We start from the raw sequence: 17,452 nt of genomic DNA, 5'->3' as shown, positions 1-17,452 counted from the left end.
CTATGATCCAATAAGTTAAATGTAGGTGATTTGATTTTGCAGAGACAACAGTCTGGAGGTGCAGGCAGACGTGGAGTCTAAGCAGGAGAAGGTGAGACACGGAAGCGCCAGCAGCAGCCTGGATGAAGCCAGCTGTAGTAGCAGCTCTGCTGGCCTGAAAGGAGCTACGTGCTCGTGTCCCTCCACCTGTCGCTGTGCTCAGCAAGCCAACCACTCCTGCCCCTGCCCGCCGTGGTCAAAGGATGCCTCCACCTCTGGGGTCAAAACGAGCAAGGGCAAGCGTTGGAAAAAAGCCAGCAGCATCAGCAAAGGAGAGGCAAAAGTTAACGAGATCCAAACAGACATGGACACTCAGCTTCTGGAGCAGCGCAGCACTAATTCCTCAGAGTTCGATTCTCCGTCCCTGAGCGGCAGCCTTCCTTCTGTGGCTGAGTCGCACTGTAGCCACTTCTCATCTGAGCTCAGCTGCTCAGACCCCGAGACCTCGAGACCGGCTCCTGCACCCTGCTCTCCCCCGATGGACGCCCACCCTCATAATCCCATCAGCGCCTTCAGTGACGTCACCATCACGCCCATGCCAGAGGTGGAACACGACCGCCTGGAGCACTTCCCGCCTCAGATTAGCCACTCAGCCTTCACCTGCCGCCTGCTGTCTTCATCTCCACCTGCTTCGCCAAAAGAGGGAAGTAGCGGGACGTTTCTGTACATCAGCGAGGAGAGTGTTGGTGACACAGAGCCAGATAAGGATGAGAGCTTGAAGGAGACCATTTGCAGCGCTGTGCAGCCTGTAAACCAAACGAGAAAACGCTGTATACAAACGGACATCTAAAGGAGCTCTTCAGGCATGATACTGCACAAACACAGCAAGCTCAGTTAGCCTTATCACCCAGTGCCACTGTTAAACGCAGGCACCGTCCCTACCCTCCATGCATCTTGGGAAGCTGGTGATCAAGATTAAGGCTATAAATTAATTATATATATATTTTTTTTGAAATATCTGAATGTCAGGGTTGAGGTTTAAGTCAGAGATGGAGAGAGAGGGATGGATTTCAGGAGCAACAAGAACATGACCAGATGTGTGACATCTAAGCGAGATGTTAAAGCACCCAGCAGTGCTTCAAGGCCTATAGTAAGTAGAGTTGCATGTACGGGGACAGGTGTGTAAAGCAAGTTATCAGGTGGTGCAGAAGGTCCAGCTTTCATGATGATCTGCAAACTCTTTTCAGTCCTGGTGGGTTTTCCAAATCCCACAAACCAGATTTGACCCTTTCCCTCCCCAAATAAGAAAAGAAGCAGAACTGAAAAAGCCGGATAAGAGCAAATAAAATGTCTTGACAAAACTGAGCTGCTATAAAGAAAAAAAATCCACACCAACTTCTCCTTGAGCACATTAGCAAAAAAGAAAAAAAAAAAACGAGCAAAAACCAGAGGGATGTGTCCTCGCTGTGGTCCACCACCAGCTCTTTCTGTGAATTCTTTAAATGGCAGCGAGAAACGCCGGAGAGGAGTCGGAGAGGAGCGTGGAGGCGTCTGCCAAGCATTTACACTTTAGAGGGACCAGCTATTCACCCGCAGATTATATGGTCTGCAATCATATATAAGAAAAATATTATCTTTGCTTTTTGTTTAAAACGTGATTCCTGTCATGTGTTTGCTTATTTTATTTTCCATTTTGGGAAAGTTGGTTTTAATGTTGAAGCCCTGTGTTGGGTCCAACTGTTTATTATAAGCGGGTGGGAACTGTGATATCAGAAATACTCAAATACTCATCCCTTGAGCTCTCCTTTTTTATTTGTTGTTGTTTTGGTTGCACCTGTGCAGATATAAAAACCTTCACTGCAAGCTTTGAATTGAATCGTGCGGCGTATTTAAGAAAAGGGATTTTTAAGCTGTTCCTTGTAAACAAAACAAAGCAGATCCCAACATTTCAACAAGCATTTCAGACTTGTTTTAAAACTAGAACTACTAGAAGTACCCACGCAGTAAGAACAAGCGTGTCAGGCACACCGCAGCAAGTTGCAGTCAGAAGTTTATCCGAGCACATAAATCTTAATCAGTATTCAGTAGCGAATGTACAGTAGTAATGTTAAATTGTTTTCCCCTCATATAAATCAAAAAGCTATTTTTTATTCAGAGCTTTGGGTGTATTTTAACTACAACATGTTCTTGTGATGTTTCTGAAGACCTTGCAAATGATTAATGCAGATAATTTTATAATTATTGAACCTACAGTGCCTTTCGGGGGAGGGGGAGGGGTTTTATTGTGTTTTGTTTTTGTTCTCTGTGTGTTTCATCAAATGATAAATGTAAAAACAATTTGATAGTTATTATATTTGCCACATAAAATGCACCAAAACTTGATAAACACCATTCCCAGGATGCTAATGCGGACTGTCGCAGTAGCTGGTGTTAACTACCAAAGAGCCGCTCTCAGGCCGCTGCAGTGGACACGTCAACAGTGACAGAATAATTTTTTAAGCAATCTACTTTAGTGCGTAGAAATTGAAAATCAGAGCAATAAAATATTGGATTAAACCCAGTACTCACAACCAAAATGTTTATCTGAATTTAAATCGTTGTTAGGATTATTTGTTTTTAATATTCCCCTGAAGTAGCCAAAGTTTTTAAAGTTTATGTCATGCACAAGTTGGCAATAAGATCCCTTTAATCCAAAGCAGTCGGCATCATGAGTATCGTGAGCACAGTGACACTACAGGCTACGGTAGCTTTCAGCAGCTGGAGCACATTTTCAGCCCGACCACAGATTGCTCCTCTGTGACGTCAGGCAGCTCGTGGTGAGCTGGCTATCTGCTAAAAATAAATAAATAAATAAAATGTTTTGGTAAACCTCACAAGCCTCTAGCTGCAGGTTATTCCCTCCGTTTTGTAACCTACCTGCTGCTGAAAATGATACAACTTCAGAGTCAAATAGATCCTCCGAGGTTTTATTATTTGGAGACGAGTGGCAGGTGTGTTTTCTAATTGGGTCAGATAAGCTTATGATATTTTAAAAAGTATGTATTACCTAATTATTTGCTTTATAATGTGCATGCAAATGCATATCGTTTAATAAACTTCACAATCAAGCTTGCTGTGATCGTTTTGTGTTCATTTATTCGTGTTTCAATTTGAAAAAACACAGGCACATTAATGCATTCTTGTAGCAGTTTATTTACATTTGCATTCAGTCTATTTACATACAGTACATGCTTTTACATTCATGAATGAAGCTTTACATCAAGATTTTTTTTTTTTTTTAAGATAAGCCTTTTATTTTTACAACACAAAGGAAAACAAGACTGGAAAAAACTAACCTAATATTTTTATACTTGCAAAATAAACTGTGGCACAGTTTGCTACATTTTAAAGAAATACATAGCGGATGTGGGTGATTTCAAAAGCTTCTGCTCCTGTGGAGAGTTGACAGAGGTGATAAATTATGTTTGCAAAGCTTGGTAAGCATCTAATTTGTCCTTTTCAAACGTGTGTAAAAGTACATTTCAGCCTGCACACAAACGCAGGCTGAAATATGGGAGAATGACAAGCCTGAGGGTGGAAGCTGAAAAATGACTTTCCATGGAAGCCTTTTCTGCCAAAGAAAATTTACGGTACATTAGTCAAAATTTTCGTTTAAGTCCTATTAACTCAATTAATTACTTGAAACTGGGGAGGGGGGGGGGGGGGTGAGATAACAGGTAAATAATTGAGATATATGAAGTTTTTTTTTTGTTTTTATTCAGAGCTTCTCCCCCCCCCCCCCCCCCCAAAATTGGTGGAAACAAGCTTTCAATTTGCAAGCATTGCTGCTTTCTCTTATAGGCTAGGCTCCCAACTCAAACAAACGAGTTATTGATGTTTTTACTTAAAGTACATTTGTATCACTGTAATAAATAATTTTCTTGTAATATGACAGTTTTTGATAAATATATCTGGGTGTTTAATCAGAGCCTTATCGGGGGTCTTGTTGCAGCAATAAGGGCACAGACATGCGGACATTAGCTTTAATTTAACTACTATATACCTACACAAAAACAAAACAGTCATTAATTACATTAATTACTGAGCTACAGTACAGTGCATTGTTCTGTAAACTGTAACACTAACCTAAGCAGGGCGATATTTAAACCCAGAGAGGTACGTGAACTAAAAGTCGCTTAAAAGGGACTTTTAGTTCATGTCCCACTCACTCAAAATTTTTATTCAACATTATTTGATTTGCAGTTAAGTGACCGTTATGTATCTTATTGGTCTTTTATCGTCTGTCTGAAACAAGTCTTTTTAGTTTCTGTTTCTTTAAGGCCCCCCCTCCCCCTCACTATAAGCCCAAATTCTGATTGGCTGCCCTTCGACTTGCTTCTAAACAGAACCCAGTGCTTGTTAGCTCCGCCTCCTTATTCAGACATAGCTAGAGCTGATTGACCATATAAGGAAGGGTATTCCGAGCTGACATCAGCTCAGCGCTAGTGTTAAACACAACACAATGATTACTTTATAAAAGATGATGTAATTTTTTGAAACAGTGGTAATATGAAATTCCAGCAGCATTTATCAGGCATGAAATAAAGAAAAGCATCATGGGTCCACTCTAAAGTGCTGACCTCAGACTTTTTTTTTTTAGCTAATCTAACCGGTGAAGCTTAAATTCACGTTAGTGCCTTTTAGGGCACTTCCCAACACTAATAGTGATGATAGTTTATGTGATGTTGTTGGCTTCTTATTTAAATTAATAGCAGCTCTTATCACACTACATGTAAACAATAACAAACGCTTTGGAATAAAATAGCTGAAGCTTTCATATCTTGCTGTGCAACACACAAACACACACTGCCTGCACTGCACTGATCCATTCCTTTCAAAGCAGATTAAAAAAAACGCAATCAAAATTAAACATTTAATCTTGGCGCATTTCATCCTAACTGTGGTAAAAATCTCAGTAAGGCACGCTTGATACGCACTCTCTTTCCCCTCTCTCAACACTCTTTAACAAGTAAGAGTGCTCTGGAGCCTGTTACATGAAACTGGACATTACATCATAACGTGAATGATTTATAGTGCGAGCGGGTCACAAGTACCTTGACATTAGCCTCTTTAAATAAAGCTTACCGTTATGTAAGCTTGTGTACTCAGGAGTTACGTGTGGTTCGCACACATTGCAGATGAAGCAGAGCTGAAAAGCTGGTCGTCCACGGTTCTCGTCCCAGGAGTTCAAAAATAGTCATTTGCATTTCTACGCTGCTTATTTGCTGTAGCCGATTGCTTTAAAAGTCCTGCAGCAGTATGGTAAGTGTCCACACCTGTCTCCACATGTGAACCAGCAGGAGACATCAAACCTGCAGGAAATCATCAAAGGTTAGCCTTTTCTATGAGGTTTTGTTTGTCTTAATAGTTTGTAACATACTTGAAGCCTTATCTGGAGATAATAAAGTGGTAAAGCCATGTTCCTAACTAATTGGAGACGTTACAAACACATATGGGATATGTCTGGATCCAGACCTGGAGGCTTGTCAACTACAGTGATTAAAGCATCCCATACTTGTTTACCAAGTATCAGCTGCCGTACCAGCAGAACAGTTTCTTTCTTCAGGTTTCAAAACCGTCAAATTAATCCTCCACACTCTTCTTCTTCTTTAGTTTGTTTCCTTCAGGGTTCACCACAGCAGATCACCTGCCTCCATCTCACCCTGTCTCTAGCATCCTCCTCTGTCCTACCAGCCCTCTGGACGTCCTGCTTCGCTACATCCTTGAACCTCCTTTGTGGTCTTTCTCTTTTCATCCTGCCTGAAAGCTCCATATTCAACATCTTTTATCCAATATATCCACTATCCCTCCTCTGGAGATGTCCAAAACATCTCAGCCTCACCATTCAAACTTTGTCTCCAACCCGCTCAGCCTGAGCTGTCCCTCTGATGCACTCTACTCTTTCTAATCCTGTTCATTGTGGTCACTCGCAATGAATAGCTTATCATCACCTCGAGCTCCACTTCCTGCCATTGCCACTGTCTCCAAATCATCTAAACCTCCCTTTTGCTGTTGCTCCTTGTCACGTTCCCTAACAGTCCGAGGGATGTGAGGAAAATAACGAAGCATGTCCAGATTGAAAAACTGAGACAAGTAGGCAAACGAATAAAGCAAAGGTTTTTATTAACAAGTAAAATGAAAGAGGCAAATGTGCCGCTATCACCTTTAAAGGAAAAGAAGCATAAGAAAGCAAGTTAAAAAGGTTAAATCTCCCAAAACACCCTCCTCTGACACTCATCTCCACCCGCTCCACTCTGCCTGCAGCCTTGCTTTGGACAGTTCACCCCAGGTATTTAATCTCACCCACCTTCACTACCTCTCCTCCTTGCATAAAGGGACTGAACTTCCAGTATAGTTTTATAACCTTGTGTTGCATAATGACAACTACAATGAAAATTAAATCTAGTAATTGAGGGGCTTAAGGCGACATGATGAACTTGTTTTACCCTTGGTGTGTGCACGGTGTTGTCCATCAGGCTCTGTCTCAGCAAGCCCGTCACCACCTCGAGCTCCTGCTCCGCCTCCCGGACGTTTGGGTCCAGTCGGAGGACTTCCTGGAGGTCACTGCTAGCTGAAAGGTAGTCCTAGAGGATAGTCATTCATACAGAGAAATCAGGAATGGGAGGGGGAAGAAAAATCCAACGCATTATCTTAAAATGACAAGGAAGAGGTTTATGAGGGGGCGTGCCGGCACCTGTAAACCTTTAAAAGCCAGGGCTCGTCTGTAGAAGGCTTTCTTGTTGTTCGGCTCCAGCTGCAGCGCCGAATCGCAGTCCTGCCGGGCCTCTTCGAACCGATTCAGTTTCAGGAGACAGATGGCTCTGGAGGAGAAGTAAAGGATTTGTCAGACGGTCTCTGTCAGTGATGATCAGTATGAGGATCAGGCTACGCATGGTTAGATTACTCCACACTGTTTCAAATACAAATGAAAAATCTTCAAAATATGCACTGTAGAAGAGTAGGGACAGATGCATTTTCCCCAACATTTCGCACAATATCTTGTTAATATAGAGATTTTTGCAGGATGTAATATTTACAGGGAATCCACATGTGTCCAGCAGTTTAGGCTTTCATGTTTGCAACACAATATTTCATCTGAAATTCCTTTCAAATATACCGATACACCTTCATGGGGCTTTATCCAGAGCAACAACTGGCAGTGCATCAGATTTGACATGCCAGGTGGTCATATGGTGCCCTCTACTGTTCCCCCTGTCTACCTGTAAATGGAGAATTAGCTCTGAGCTCTGCATCGCTCCCTACCGCGAGAGGCCATTTTTCTGTGCTGACAAAGTAAGATCAAAACATGCAATTTCATTGAAAACTTGTGACACTGACGAGCAACTGGGGGAATGTGAAGGTGAAGAACGACTCTCATTTAAGCCTTTGCTGCAAGAGTAGAGAAACTGGCATTATTTCAGCGGATTTTTACACAATATTTGAGCTGAAGCTTCTTACTTGATGTAGGCAGCTATTCTGTTATTTTTTGGGGGGTGGCGAACTACCCACCTTTCAAACAGTGTTTCTTTTGTAAAGTAATTCAGGCGCTCTTGTTGCAAAGACCAGTCAATTCTAGCGTCTGTTTGGGTTGTTTTTTTATACCTGTTTGTGTGGAGCGCACATTCGTCAGGTTTTATGGCGAGACATTCACTGTACTTCTCCAGGGCCTCCTGGAAGTGGCCTTTCTTGACCAGACTGTTGCCTTCCTGTTTAAGCAAAGTGAAGTGGGCTTCTTTTCTTCTGGCTGTTGGCAGAAAAATGTTTTTTTTTCCAACTGAAAAAGATAACTTCATAAAGAGTTCATTTTCTTCAGTGCAAGTTATTGATTGGTTAGACAGATCTGGGGCAGACTGTACTGAATGGTTTGTCTTTCAACAAGCCTCTTCTACAATTTCTTCACACCGTTTCAGGCCTTAATAAATCCAGCCTGTCGGCAGCAGTCTCTGTGGACCAGCGGAGATGAGTCAACTCCTCCTTAGTTAGCGATCGGCTGTGCTGAAAAAGCCAATGCGGCTAATGAGTTGTGGAAAAGACACACGCAGCGGTACTTAAACATAAACACAGACTCACAGGTACACAAAAAGATAACATTAATCAAATGACACAGCTACTACTGCCAACTCTCGAAAAAACGAGCTCAGCAGGCATTAAAAGTAATATACACTCACTAGCCTCTGGATTAGGTACACCTGTTCAACTTCTCTTTAACAAAATTATCTAATCAGCCAATCACATGGCAGCAACTCGGTGCATTTAGGTATTTAGATGTGGTCAAGACGGCCTGCTGAAATTCAAATTAAGATTCGATACAGAAAACAAAGGTGATGTGAGTGATTTTCTGTCTGAGTATTTCTGAAACTGTTGGCCAGCTGGGATTTCCCCCCACAAACATCTCTAGAGTTTTTGGACAATGGTCAAAGAAAACAGAGAAAACATCTACTGAGCCAAAGTTCTCTGGAGAAAATGCCTGTTGATGTCAGAAGTCAGAGGAGAATGCTTCAGGCTGAAAGGAAGGGAACAGTAACTCAGATAACCACTTGTCTCAACCAAGTCATGCAGACGAGCATCTCTAAATGCACAACAAATGAGGAACCTGAAGCAGACGGGCCTCAGAAACAGAAGAGCACACCTCCTGTCAGCTAAAAACAGGAAACTGAAGCTACAGTTCATACTGGCTCACCTAAATTGGACGACAGACTGGAGAAATGCTGTCTGGTCTGATGAGTAATGATTATTGCTGCAACATTCACATGTCAGGGTCAGAATTTGGCAAAAATACATGAAAGCATTGAATCAATCCCACCTTATATCAACAGTTCAGGAGGTCCAACCCAGTAATAACAAAGTATAACTAATAAAGTGTTCAGACAGAGTTACTTTAGAAAGCATTCAGGCCCAAAGCACTATAAAACTACTGAATTAAAAAGCCTGAACCAGCTTTTGAAACTCTTTTTCATTTTTCTCTACCAAGAAAATTCTACTTTCATCCATTTACAATTGAACCAAAGCACAAAGTGAAAAGGCCTGCATGCTTTCTGAAGCAGCTCGGTGCTGAAAGCTTATTTTTTTCCTTTAGCTGAGACGTCCGTCGATACCACAAACCACTCAGTGCTCTGTTGCTGGGAAACTAAATTGATATGTGGAGCATGAGTATTTGAGATCAATCACCTCTGAAGCTGATACAAGCTGGGAGTCAAGCTGTAAGGAGATAATTTAACAGATACAATCTAATAACATTACCAATAACACAGTCAAAACAGACGCGCTGGCACCGGCGCTGAAGCGTAGTGGCAGGTTAGGAGGTTTCGGGGCTGTGGGAGAATAATAACACAAGCTTGTGCAATCTTTGATTACAGGGTTATTTTGATGCTAGCTTGCTGTAGAGGTTGTGTTTAATTCTTTTCAATCCAAGCATCAATAGATATGTAATTTCCTCTGGCGGATAACACAGCTGTGTTTGCAAATGCCGAGAGAGCAATAGCTTTAATCATCGCCACTAACGCTAGCTCAACTAATAAATGCAATGCTCATTTAACTTGTGTTGTTGCAATTAAAGGCATATTAACATATTAATGAACTCGAGGCTTCATTAAGTCTAATTGTTTTAACGGATAAAATTATAATTGTCAGAATTTTAATTCATTTTAACTCTTTTATTAAGGAGCACAGTTTGGTGTTGTTTTGTGTTGCGTGTTTGCAGTTTTATTTCCTGTTTTGGGGAAATCAACATGAAGACAGAAACAACACAAACGTGAGTTTATGAATGAATGAATTGAACATTTGAGACACTCAGATTGACTTGTTGTATTAGAGAATTGTAGATGTACACAAACAACTGCAGATTCTAAGATCATCAGTCCAATTTTACATAAGTACAAGTTATTCAGATGTGTCACAACTTTGCTAATGTCCGGAAGAAGACCCAAACTGTCACCCTCATATGAGAGGAAATTGATTTGAATGTTCAGGAACCAACAAGGCTCAAGCCATGAACTGGAAGCTACTGGGACACCAGCATCACTGTCCAGTGAAGTCAGTTTTACACCACACACTGAGATGGTGCTGATCACAAAAGAAGCCTCTGCTCCAAAATTGACACCTTCAAATTTGCAAACTCCTTCTGGAGAAAAGTTTAATGGTCAGATGAGACAAATATTAAACTATTTGGCCTCAATGGTAAGAAGTATGTTTGGAGGAGTAAAGGTGAGGCTTTCAAGCCTAAGAAGACTGCACTAGCTGTCAAGCATGGTGGTGGTAGCATCATGCTATGAGGCTGTTTTGCTGCCAATGGTATTGTTGGATGGAAAAATGAAGAAGGAGGACTACCTCCAAATTCTTCAACTTCACCACAACAGTTGGATGTTTGAAACCTGAACACATTTGCATGTTCCAACAGGACAATGATCCCGTTCCCATTATGAATGGATAAAGCAGGCTAACATTAAACTTCAACCCCGCTGAAACTTTGTGTAATACACGTCAAAGCTGGTTCTGAGCCAGAAAACCAACTAATTTAAATTAAGTTTTCTGCCATTACAATCACTCAAATATCTACCCAGAATTATTCCAGAAGCTTGCTGATGGCTACCAAAGACATCTTGTCAAGGTGCAACTTGCTAAAGGACATGTAACCACATATTAATGGGGCTGTATGTATATATACTGCTGACCTTGTTTGGATCAGAGAAAATTCAAAATAAATTCAAACCAATCCAATCACCCAATCCTTATCTTTTAAAGACATTATGATATGTGCAGTACAATCATTCCACCCTGGAAAAAGAAACGTTCAATGAACTCATTAAAACCTCAAAGTTACCACCACATTCTTGCTCATAATGAGCAGATGTGAACTTCTGGCCACAACTTTATTTTACCACAGTTTATAATAACTTAAGATGCTGTCTTACATTTCTTATTGTTGGCATGGCGTCATTCCTCCTCAGTATGATGGAACAAAATGCATTACTGTAGGAGGTAGTGATTAACAGTGCTGCGTATTTGCTGTGACAAATTTAAGCAGCACACATGTTGCTTTTAACACTTACAACTTCGATCACTTCCTGTCTCCTTCTGTTTCTGGCTTCATATTCATTCAGCTTTGTATGTGTTAGATCGTGTGTTTGGAGTTTTTCATTAGACAAGTACAAGTAAACAGATTTATCTGTTAGTGTTGTTGTGAGTTTTACAGCCTTATACTGCTCCAAAACTATTTACATATATTTGCATTTATGGCACATTTGGAGTCTCCTGGTTCTTGTGAGCAGTTCGAGCGCAGAGGAAACTTGACCTGGATTGTTCCATTACAGCAGCACTATAGTCTGTGTGGATCGTCTTTACTTTGCATTATTGATAGTACACCCAGACAAACACACACACACACACACACACACAGAGTCTCTCAGCTGGAGCACCTTCACCACTACTCAGCATTTGCACGCTGATTCTGCTCACTGACTTCTGCTGCTGCTTTATTGTTCAATTATTTACTGTTTCTTTTAAAAATGCTACGTGAATGAAATCACCCAAAGAACTGTCTTTAGTCAAGAAAATCTGGATTTCTTTAAAAGGCTTCTTTGTTTGCATCAGATGTGCTCATCACATTTAACCACTTAAACCCACAGGAATGGTTGTTCCTCACCTTCCTCCTGGGCTGCTCTGGCGGCCCTGGCCTGGGCCTGCTCGATGCTGATTGGTTTCTCTCGGTGTTGCAACTGCACAGACAGGGGGACGACGGGAATCTCTGGAAGCTTCTGTCTCCACTCGGGCCCATCCTGCTCAATCAGCATCTTTGTGAGCCTGTCAGAGAACAAAGAGACTGAAACTAGTATCGCAAAGTGTTTCGCATTAGCAAGACTCGCGCAGGGACCCAAAGGGAAACTGAAATGACTGAGACGACTTGGTGTTACGTAAAATCTGACTAAACATGCACCAGCACATGAAGCGGCTGAAGTTTCCCGTGTTTGGATTTTTGTGTTCAGCTGACCTGTGGATGCTGTCGTGAGCCGCCTGTATCCCTGTGTCTAACTGCAGGACGGTCTTATAATCCACGTAGGCCTTTCTGTAGCGCTCCAGTGACTCATAGGCCATGGCTCGACGCAACAGAGGCTTCAAGGAATAGGGCTGCAGCTCCAAAGCCCTAAGAGGATCAGAGAGGAGAGGCGGAGACCGAGGGATCTGAACATGTGAATGAATATTTGACCGACAGGCTGTCGCAGCCTTTAGAGCAAAGAAACAAAAAGCAGGAAGCTGCTGGATCCAAAACTGCATCACTGTGGATGATCTACATGCTGTGTTCCACAGTTACAGAGAAAACAGTTACAATCAGGGTGTGGAAAAGCAGCTTGTCATTCAGTTTTCATGTAAATAATATTGAATTTAAATAAAACACAGCCCACGTGTCCCCAACTGGGTAATGTCAGCTTTTGAGTTTTGCAGGTTCATGACTTCCTCTAGTTTTGAGAAATGATTTTCTTCTAGTTCAGTATTCTTCACGGTCTTCTGTTAATGGTTTATTTAATATGAGCTTTTTTATTTGTCCCTATAGTTCTTTGCTTGCTTGTAGATGACTTAAGGTTTATTGGTTCCCTTTTGTTAATCCCACTGTGTCCCTCCAGTCTTGTCTCTGTCTCTTGTCTTTCACTGTTAACTTCACATGTTCGAGCCTTTGTCGGTATCTTATTTCCTGCTTCGTTTTGGTGGTCTTTTGTCTTTTGTGCTTTGTATCTAATTCATATTCTCTTGTCTCATTATCCCTGATTTGTTCCTGCTGTGTCTCCCACTTTTGACTCTGTTAAAATAGTGAGTATAAGACAAAAAAGCACAAAAAGTCCCCCTTTAATAAGTTATTCATAAGTTTTCTTGGCTGATCTCTTTAGCCCAATCTCTATCTATGCGTTTCTCTCTTTATAAGCTGGTACTGGTAAGAGTAGATGTTCCAATCAGGCTGTAATTGTTGCCACTTTGGGAAAATTAAAATGGCAACAATTGTTTGTGGCATTCAGAGCCTTTTCAAACCAGCTATCTCTCAAATAAAATCACACATAAACTTAGCACTCCACAAGATGGTTACGACCATGACACCAGAACGGTTCTGGTTCTGGCCATCTTTTAAATACAGTCTGTGATCTGACAGTGTTTTGGGGTGTGATGTCAGATCTGTGGATTCATCTCTCAAACCTGGAAGTTATAACCAGTAATAAAACCGACACTAGTCACGTACTTGTTGCAGTCCTGTATGCAGTCTGTGCTGTTTCCCTCCTTCAGGTAACAGGCTGCTCTGTTGGAGTAGAGAATACACAGGTCCTCTGGACTATCAATGCCTGCAAGGGGACAACCATAATCACATTTCTGAATGACCAGATTCATTTACGTCATCTTGTGATCTGAAAAGCAGGTGTAAGGCCATGCTACACATCCATATTACCAGCAGTTCTTTAGACTTTGTGGCCTAAAGTGCTCGAGAGAGAAGCGAAATCAAGAGAAGTGAAGCAGTTCAATTGCAAGTGTCCAGAAACGCTGAAGGGGTGAAAGGCAGACAGATAAAAGGCTGTGTTAAGAGATCCCTCGGTAGAGTCATTTTCTCCACTGTCCTTTCCACTCTAGTGCAGTTTCATAACCGCTGGGAGAGCATCAGTCTTATGTACAGCTTCCACAACCCACAGCGCATCATCATTATCATACACTGTTCTCACCAGCTTTCTGATTGAAGTCTATGATTAATCAAGTCTAAACGTTTGGAATCTGGCTACAGTGCAAGTGCAGAAAAAGCCTTCACACTTGCCAGCTACAAGAGTAAAAGTCAGCTGAGTGCTCTCTGTGCAGCGTGGCATTGAGCCTCACGTAAAAGCCCCATGCATCAGCACACGACTTCCATCGACAGCAACTTGTCTTGTGCCAACACTCCACTGCAATCACAAATCACCGGTGCAGAGACGCCTTGTGTCTCTGCTTCATGCTAAAAAGTGAAGTGACCTGAAGTCATCCTGCAGGCTGACTGGAAAAACAGTGGTATAATGCATTCAAAACTGACACGGGATACGTTGGATTGTGGAACCAGGTGACACTGAGTCAACTTGTTTGTGATACCCTTACCAGGGCTAAGTCACAGATGCTACGAGAGGGTGTCTCTCAGGCTCTGTGACACCCATCTGCTGTTTTTGGCGACTCTACACTGAGTCACAGAGGTGGAAAAGCTACTCCAAGGAATCCAAGGATGAAAATAAACAAGAAATAACTTTCTGGTAGCAAAATTACTGTTATTTTCTAAAACTATACATGGTTTAATCAATGAATCAAGAAATTAGCAGTTAGATAAAGCTCCTCTAACTATGCTATAGTATCGTGGCTATAATCAGATTTGTTTATCCCAGGATCACATGCTGTGTAAGAGAAAAGAAACCGCTCATGTCACCCCCCACCTGCTTCAGCACATCCCTCAATGGCCTGGGTGTACTTCTCCAAGGCGTCTCCAAACTGTCCGTGTTTGAAGAGATGGTTCCCTTCATTCTTGAGCCGGGCCAGGTGAGGAGGTAGGGCCCCGGCGGGAGCATCCAGGTAACTTGTGTCCACTGCAGGGCTGTCCTCCTTCTTCTCTTGCCCACCAGCAGGGCTGTTTTCTCTCTGAGTGCCATTGACCGCCCCCTTCTGTGGAGCCATGTGAGGCTTTCCCCCGCTGCTTCCACCCCCGCTTCGTGTCCCACTCCCTGCTGTGGCCTGATCCGCGCTCGCTGCCCCTCCTCCGCCGCCCGGAGGTTTCTCCTGCGCGTTCCCCATAGCTGCAATCCCTCTGCAGTGTGCTCAAACTCTGCCTCTACCTCTCTCAGAGCCGCAGCTACATCTGAGCCTGGATGGGGATTTCTGCTGGACACACCCCCAACATGAGGCGTCAGATGTGATGTCAGCGAGGGGGAGGGGGGAGTGCCACAGCGATGCAGTGCTGCAGTAGGACAGCTCTGAAGGGAGAGCCTCAGTTTAGACTTCAGAGCAGAGGAAACCTGGACCAGACACACACATGCGAGACACTTTGATGCTTTAATTCATCAAATTGTAAGAAAAAAAAAACATTATAATTTCGATTATACATGATTTACGCTGTATTACTGGAGAAGAAGTAACTGACAGGCAACATTTTGACACAGTGGAAAGATATAAATGTTTAATTACTCTTAGGATAATTGGAGTGAGCTGCAAATCTGATCAACAGCAAACAAACAGAATATTAATCATGTAAAATTACATTTTGTTGATGGAAAACCCAGTCCAGTAATGAAAACAATCATTGAATCCAGTCCTGTTTGTCACCTAAAGGGTAGTTCAGCAAAGTAATTACTTTGTTGATGAGAACACGTTGTTCATAACTCTCTCAGCAGCATCTTAGCTGGAAGCAGCTCTCTGTCCAGGGGCCTGTTCTTCGTACCTCGCTAAGTAAGTTAGCTGGATTAGATTGTTGACGATTTCGCGTGATCCTGGATCGTTCGGTTCCCCGAAGCTCATCCGGGACTTGCTGTCATAGCAACAGAGCCGTAAGCGTAAACCTGCTCGGGAGCAGGTTTACTTTATGTAAACAGGATTAGATCGCGGCCACGCAGGTATGTCCGCTTCATTTATACGAAAGCAACAGCGATATTTTACCACTGTTTCACCATAAATAAATAACATCAATGTAACTAAAGATAATGCAGCACTTGATCCTTTTATTGATGTCACACAGATACATACAGGTCATTTCCTAAAAAAGGGAAATGTACTATTAACATTCTATTACATGTATGTGATTATTACAGATGTAATTCATATTTCAGAGTAGTAATTGTAAATTACTTCGTGTAATCAAGATGAGAGACCACGGCTATAAAAGCGAAGGTGGATTTGGGAAGCCTGTCGCAGCCATGTCCTGTCCGTATACGCGACCAACCCATTGCGGAAGGTGCAAGATTGATAAGGAGAGTCCTCAGAATTCAGCGTATATTGCGGGATAGACAGGATCCTTTAGCTCAGCGCGACAGTGTGCTCATAGAGAGATATCGATATTCCCATGAGGGTATTATTTACTTAACCAACTTGTTGACGAGGGGGTGCAGGACCACCACCTGTCTTTTTTTCCTCTGCCCTTTTCTTGGTTGCTGTTATGAACAAACTAACAGAGTATTACAGGCCAGTATTACCTTGCCAAGAGACGCAAAGCAATCTAAGAGATAAATATTACCATTCTGTAGAATACTCCTGTATTCCACTTTTACTTGTTCCCATGTTCTTGTGGGTCCTGTTGTGGCTCTAATGTGAAAGGGGATATAATATAACATATTATAATATAATGCCATATGATATTGGACAATATAGTGTCATATGATAGCTCTACCCTACCGCCTACTGGTGTTGGCCAGAGGGGCCGATGGCGCGATATGGCAGCCTGGCTACAACCGTAGCTGCCTCCACCAGTGTGTGAATGTGGGAGTGAATGAATAGTGGTATCGTAAAGCGCTTTGGGTGCCTTGAAAAGCGCTATATAAATCCAATCCATTATTATTATTATTATTAAATTACCTACGAGTTTGATTTGTCAGCAACTTTCTGCCAGCCCTCTCTCCTTGCTTTTGCAGCCTTTGCAGTGTTCTCTTGCGTTTTAATTAAACTCTGAAACTCCTGAAATCCCTCACTCATGAGTTCTTGCTCTGCTGCCGGAAAATACCGAGCACGCCCCTTCGACATTTTCGCCGACCAATCAAAGGGTTGCCGATCAATGTTTCTACTATCGATGCGTAGCCCCTTTTACGACACCCAGTGATGTCACATTCCTGCGTCCAGCTGTACTAATCGTCAACAGCAGGTGTGTTCGGGGAACCGGATTAGCGAGCTCACGGTTAGCGCGATGGTTTGGTCTTGGATGTGTCATTTGATCTTGGATGTAGTAAGCGACGTACGAAGAACGGGCCCCAGCACCGGGGAATTAAATCAGGCTTATTTTCTATTGGTCAACATTTTGGCATGTAATTACATCAAATCACAGGTTCACACAAATGTTTTATTAGAATCTTTTAAAGATGGAAGTTTGAAATGAAATAGCTGCTAAACCCAAGTGCAAGTAATGATCCCAGTGAAGGCTTTGTTTGCTATTTGATTTGGTATCTCATCTTAATGAAACACATTTTAGTTTTTTGTTATTATCTATTATTTGTTGTGTCTTATTTGTGTAATATGCACCTTTTTGCACCTTTGAGTAGAGAGAGCGCAACAGTTTGAAATCTTTGTGGTAAGCCAAACTAAAAAGTTGCCATGCAGATATTAAGGGACTAAATGAACAAAAAAAACAGATTTAGATTTAAATCAACTTAAAAGCTAAACTTGGGGAAACAGTGTAATTTAAAGAAGTTAAAGCTATCATAGTGCTGCTTTAGATCAAAAATACACTCAATGGACACTTAAGTACACCTTG

At 42.1% G+C, this 17,452-nt stretch overlaps 2 protein-coding genes across 2 annotated transcripts in view; one reads left to right on the top strand and one right to left on the bottom strand.

The window, feature by feature from the left end:
- The window catches only part of LOC309698674 (E3 ubiquitin-protein ligase RNF19A-like), a 28,046-nt gene extending 24,954 nt beyond the window's left edge, over positions 1-3,092 (top strand). The window contains exon 10 of the mRNA XM_082521272.1: positions 43-3,092. Coding sequence (XP_082377398.1) covers positions 43-829 — 787 coding nt within the window. The 3' untranslated portion in view covers positions 830-3,092. The remainder of the gene's footprint in view (positions 1-42) is intronic.
- A 32-nt stretch (positions 3,093-3,124) lies between these two features.
- spag1a (sperm associated antigen 1a) lies at positions 3,125-16,950 on the bottom strand. The gene is made up of 9 exons (XM_082521273.1): positions 16,568-16,950; positions 14,439-15,014; positions 13,241-13,340; positions 12,005-12,157; positions 11,660-11,817; positions 7,621-7,762; positions 6,713-6,839; positions 6,465-6,602; positions 3,125-5,330 (listed from the first exon to the last, which is right to left on the bottom strand). The coding sequence occupies exons 2-9, from the start codon at positions 14,791-14,793 to the stop codon at positions 5,325-5,327; spliced, it is 1,179 nt and encodes a 392-aa protein (XP_082377399.1). The 5' UTR covers positions 14,794-15,014; positions 16,568-16,950; the 3' UTR covers positions 3,125-5,324.
- Between the last annotated feature and the right edge of the window lie 502 nt (positions 16,951-17,452).

The sequence above is a fragment of the Aulonocara stuartgranti genome, assembly GCF_965226115.1.
Source record: "Aulonocara stuartgranti genome assembly, chromosome: 22".
Lineage (NCBI taxonomy): Eukaryota > Metazoa > Chordata > Actinopteri > Cichliformes > Cichlidae > Aulonocara > Aulonocara stuartgranti.
This window is presented reverse-complemented; position numbering and strand designations above follow the sequence as displayed.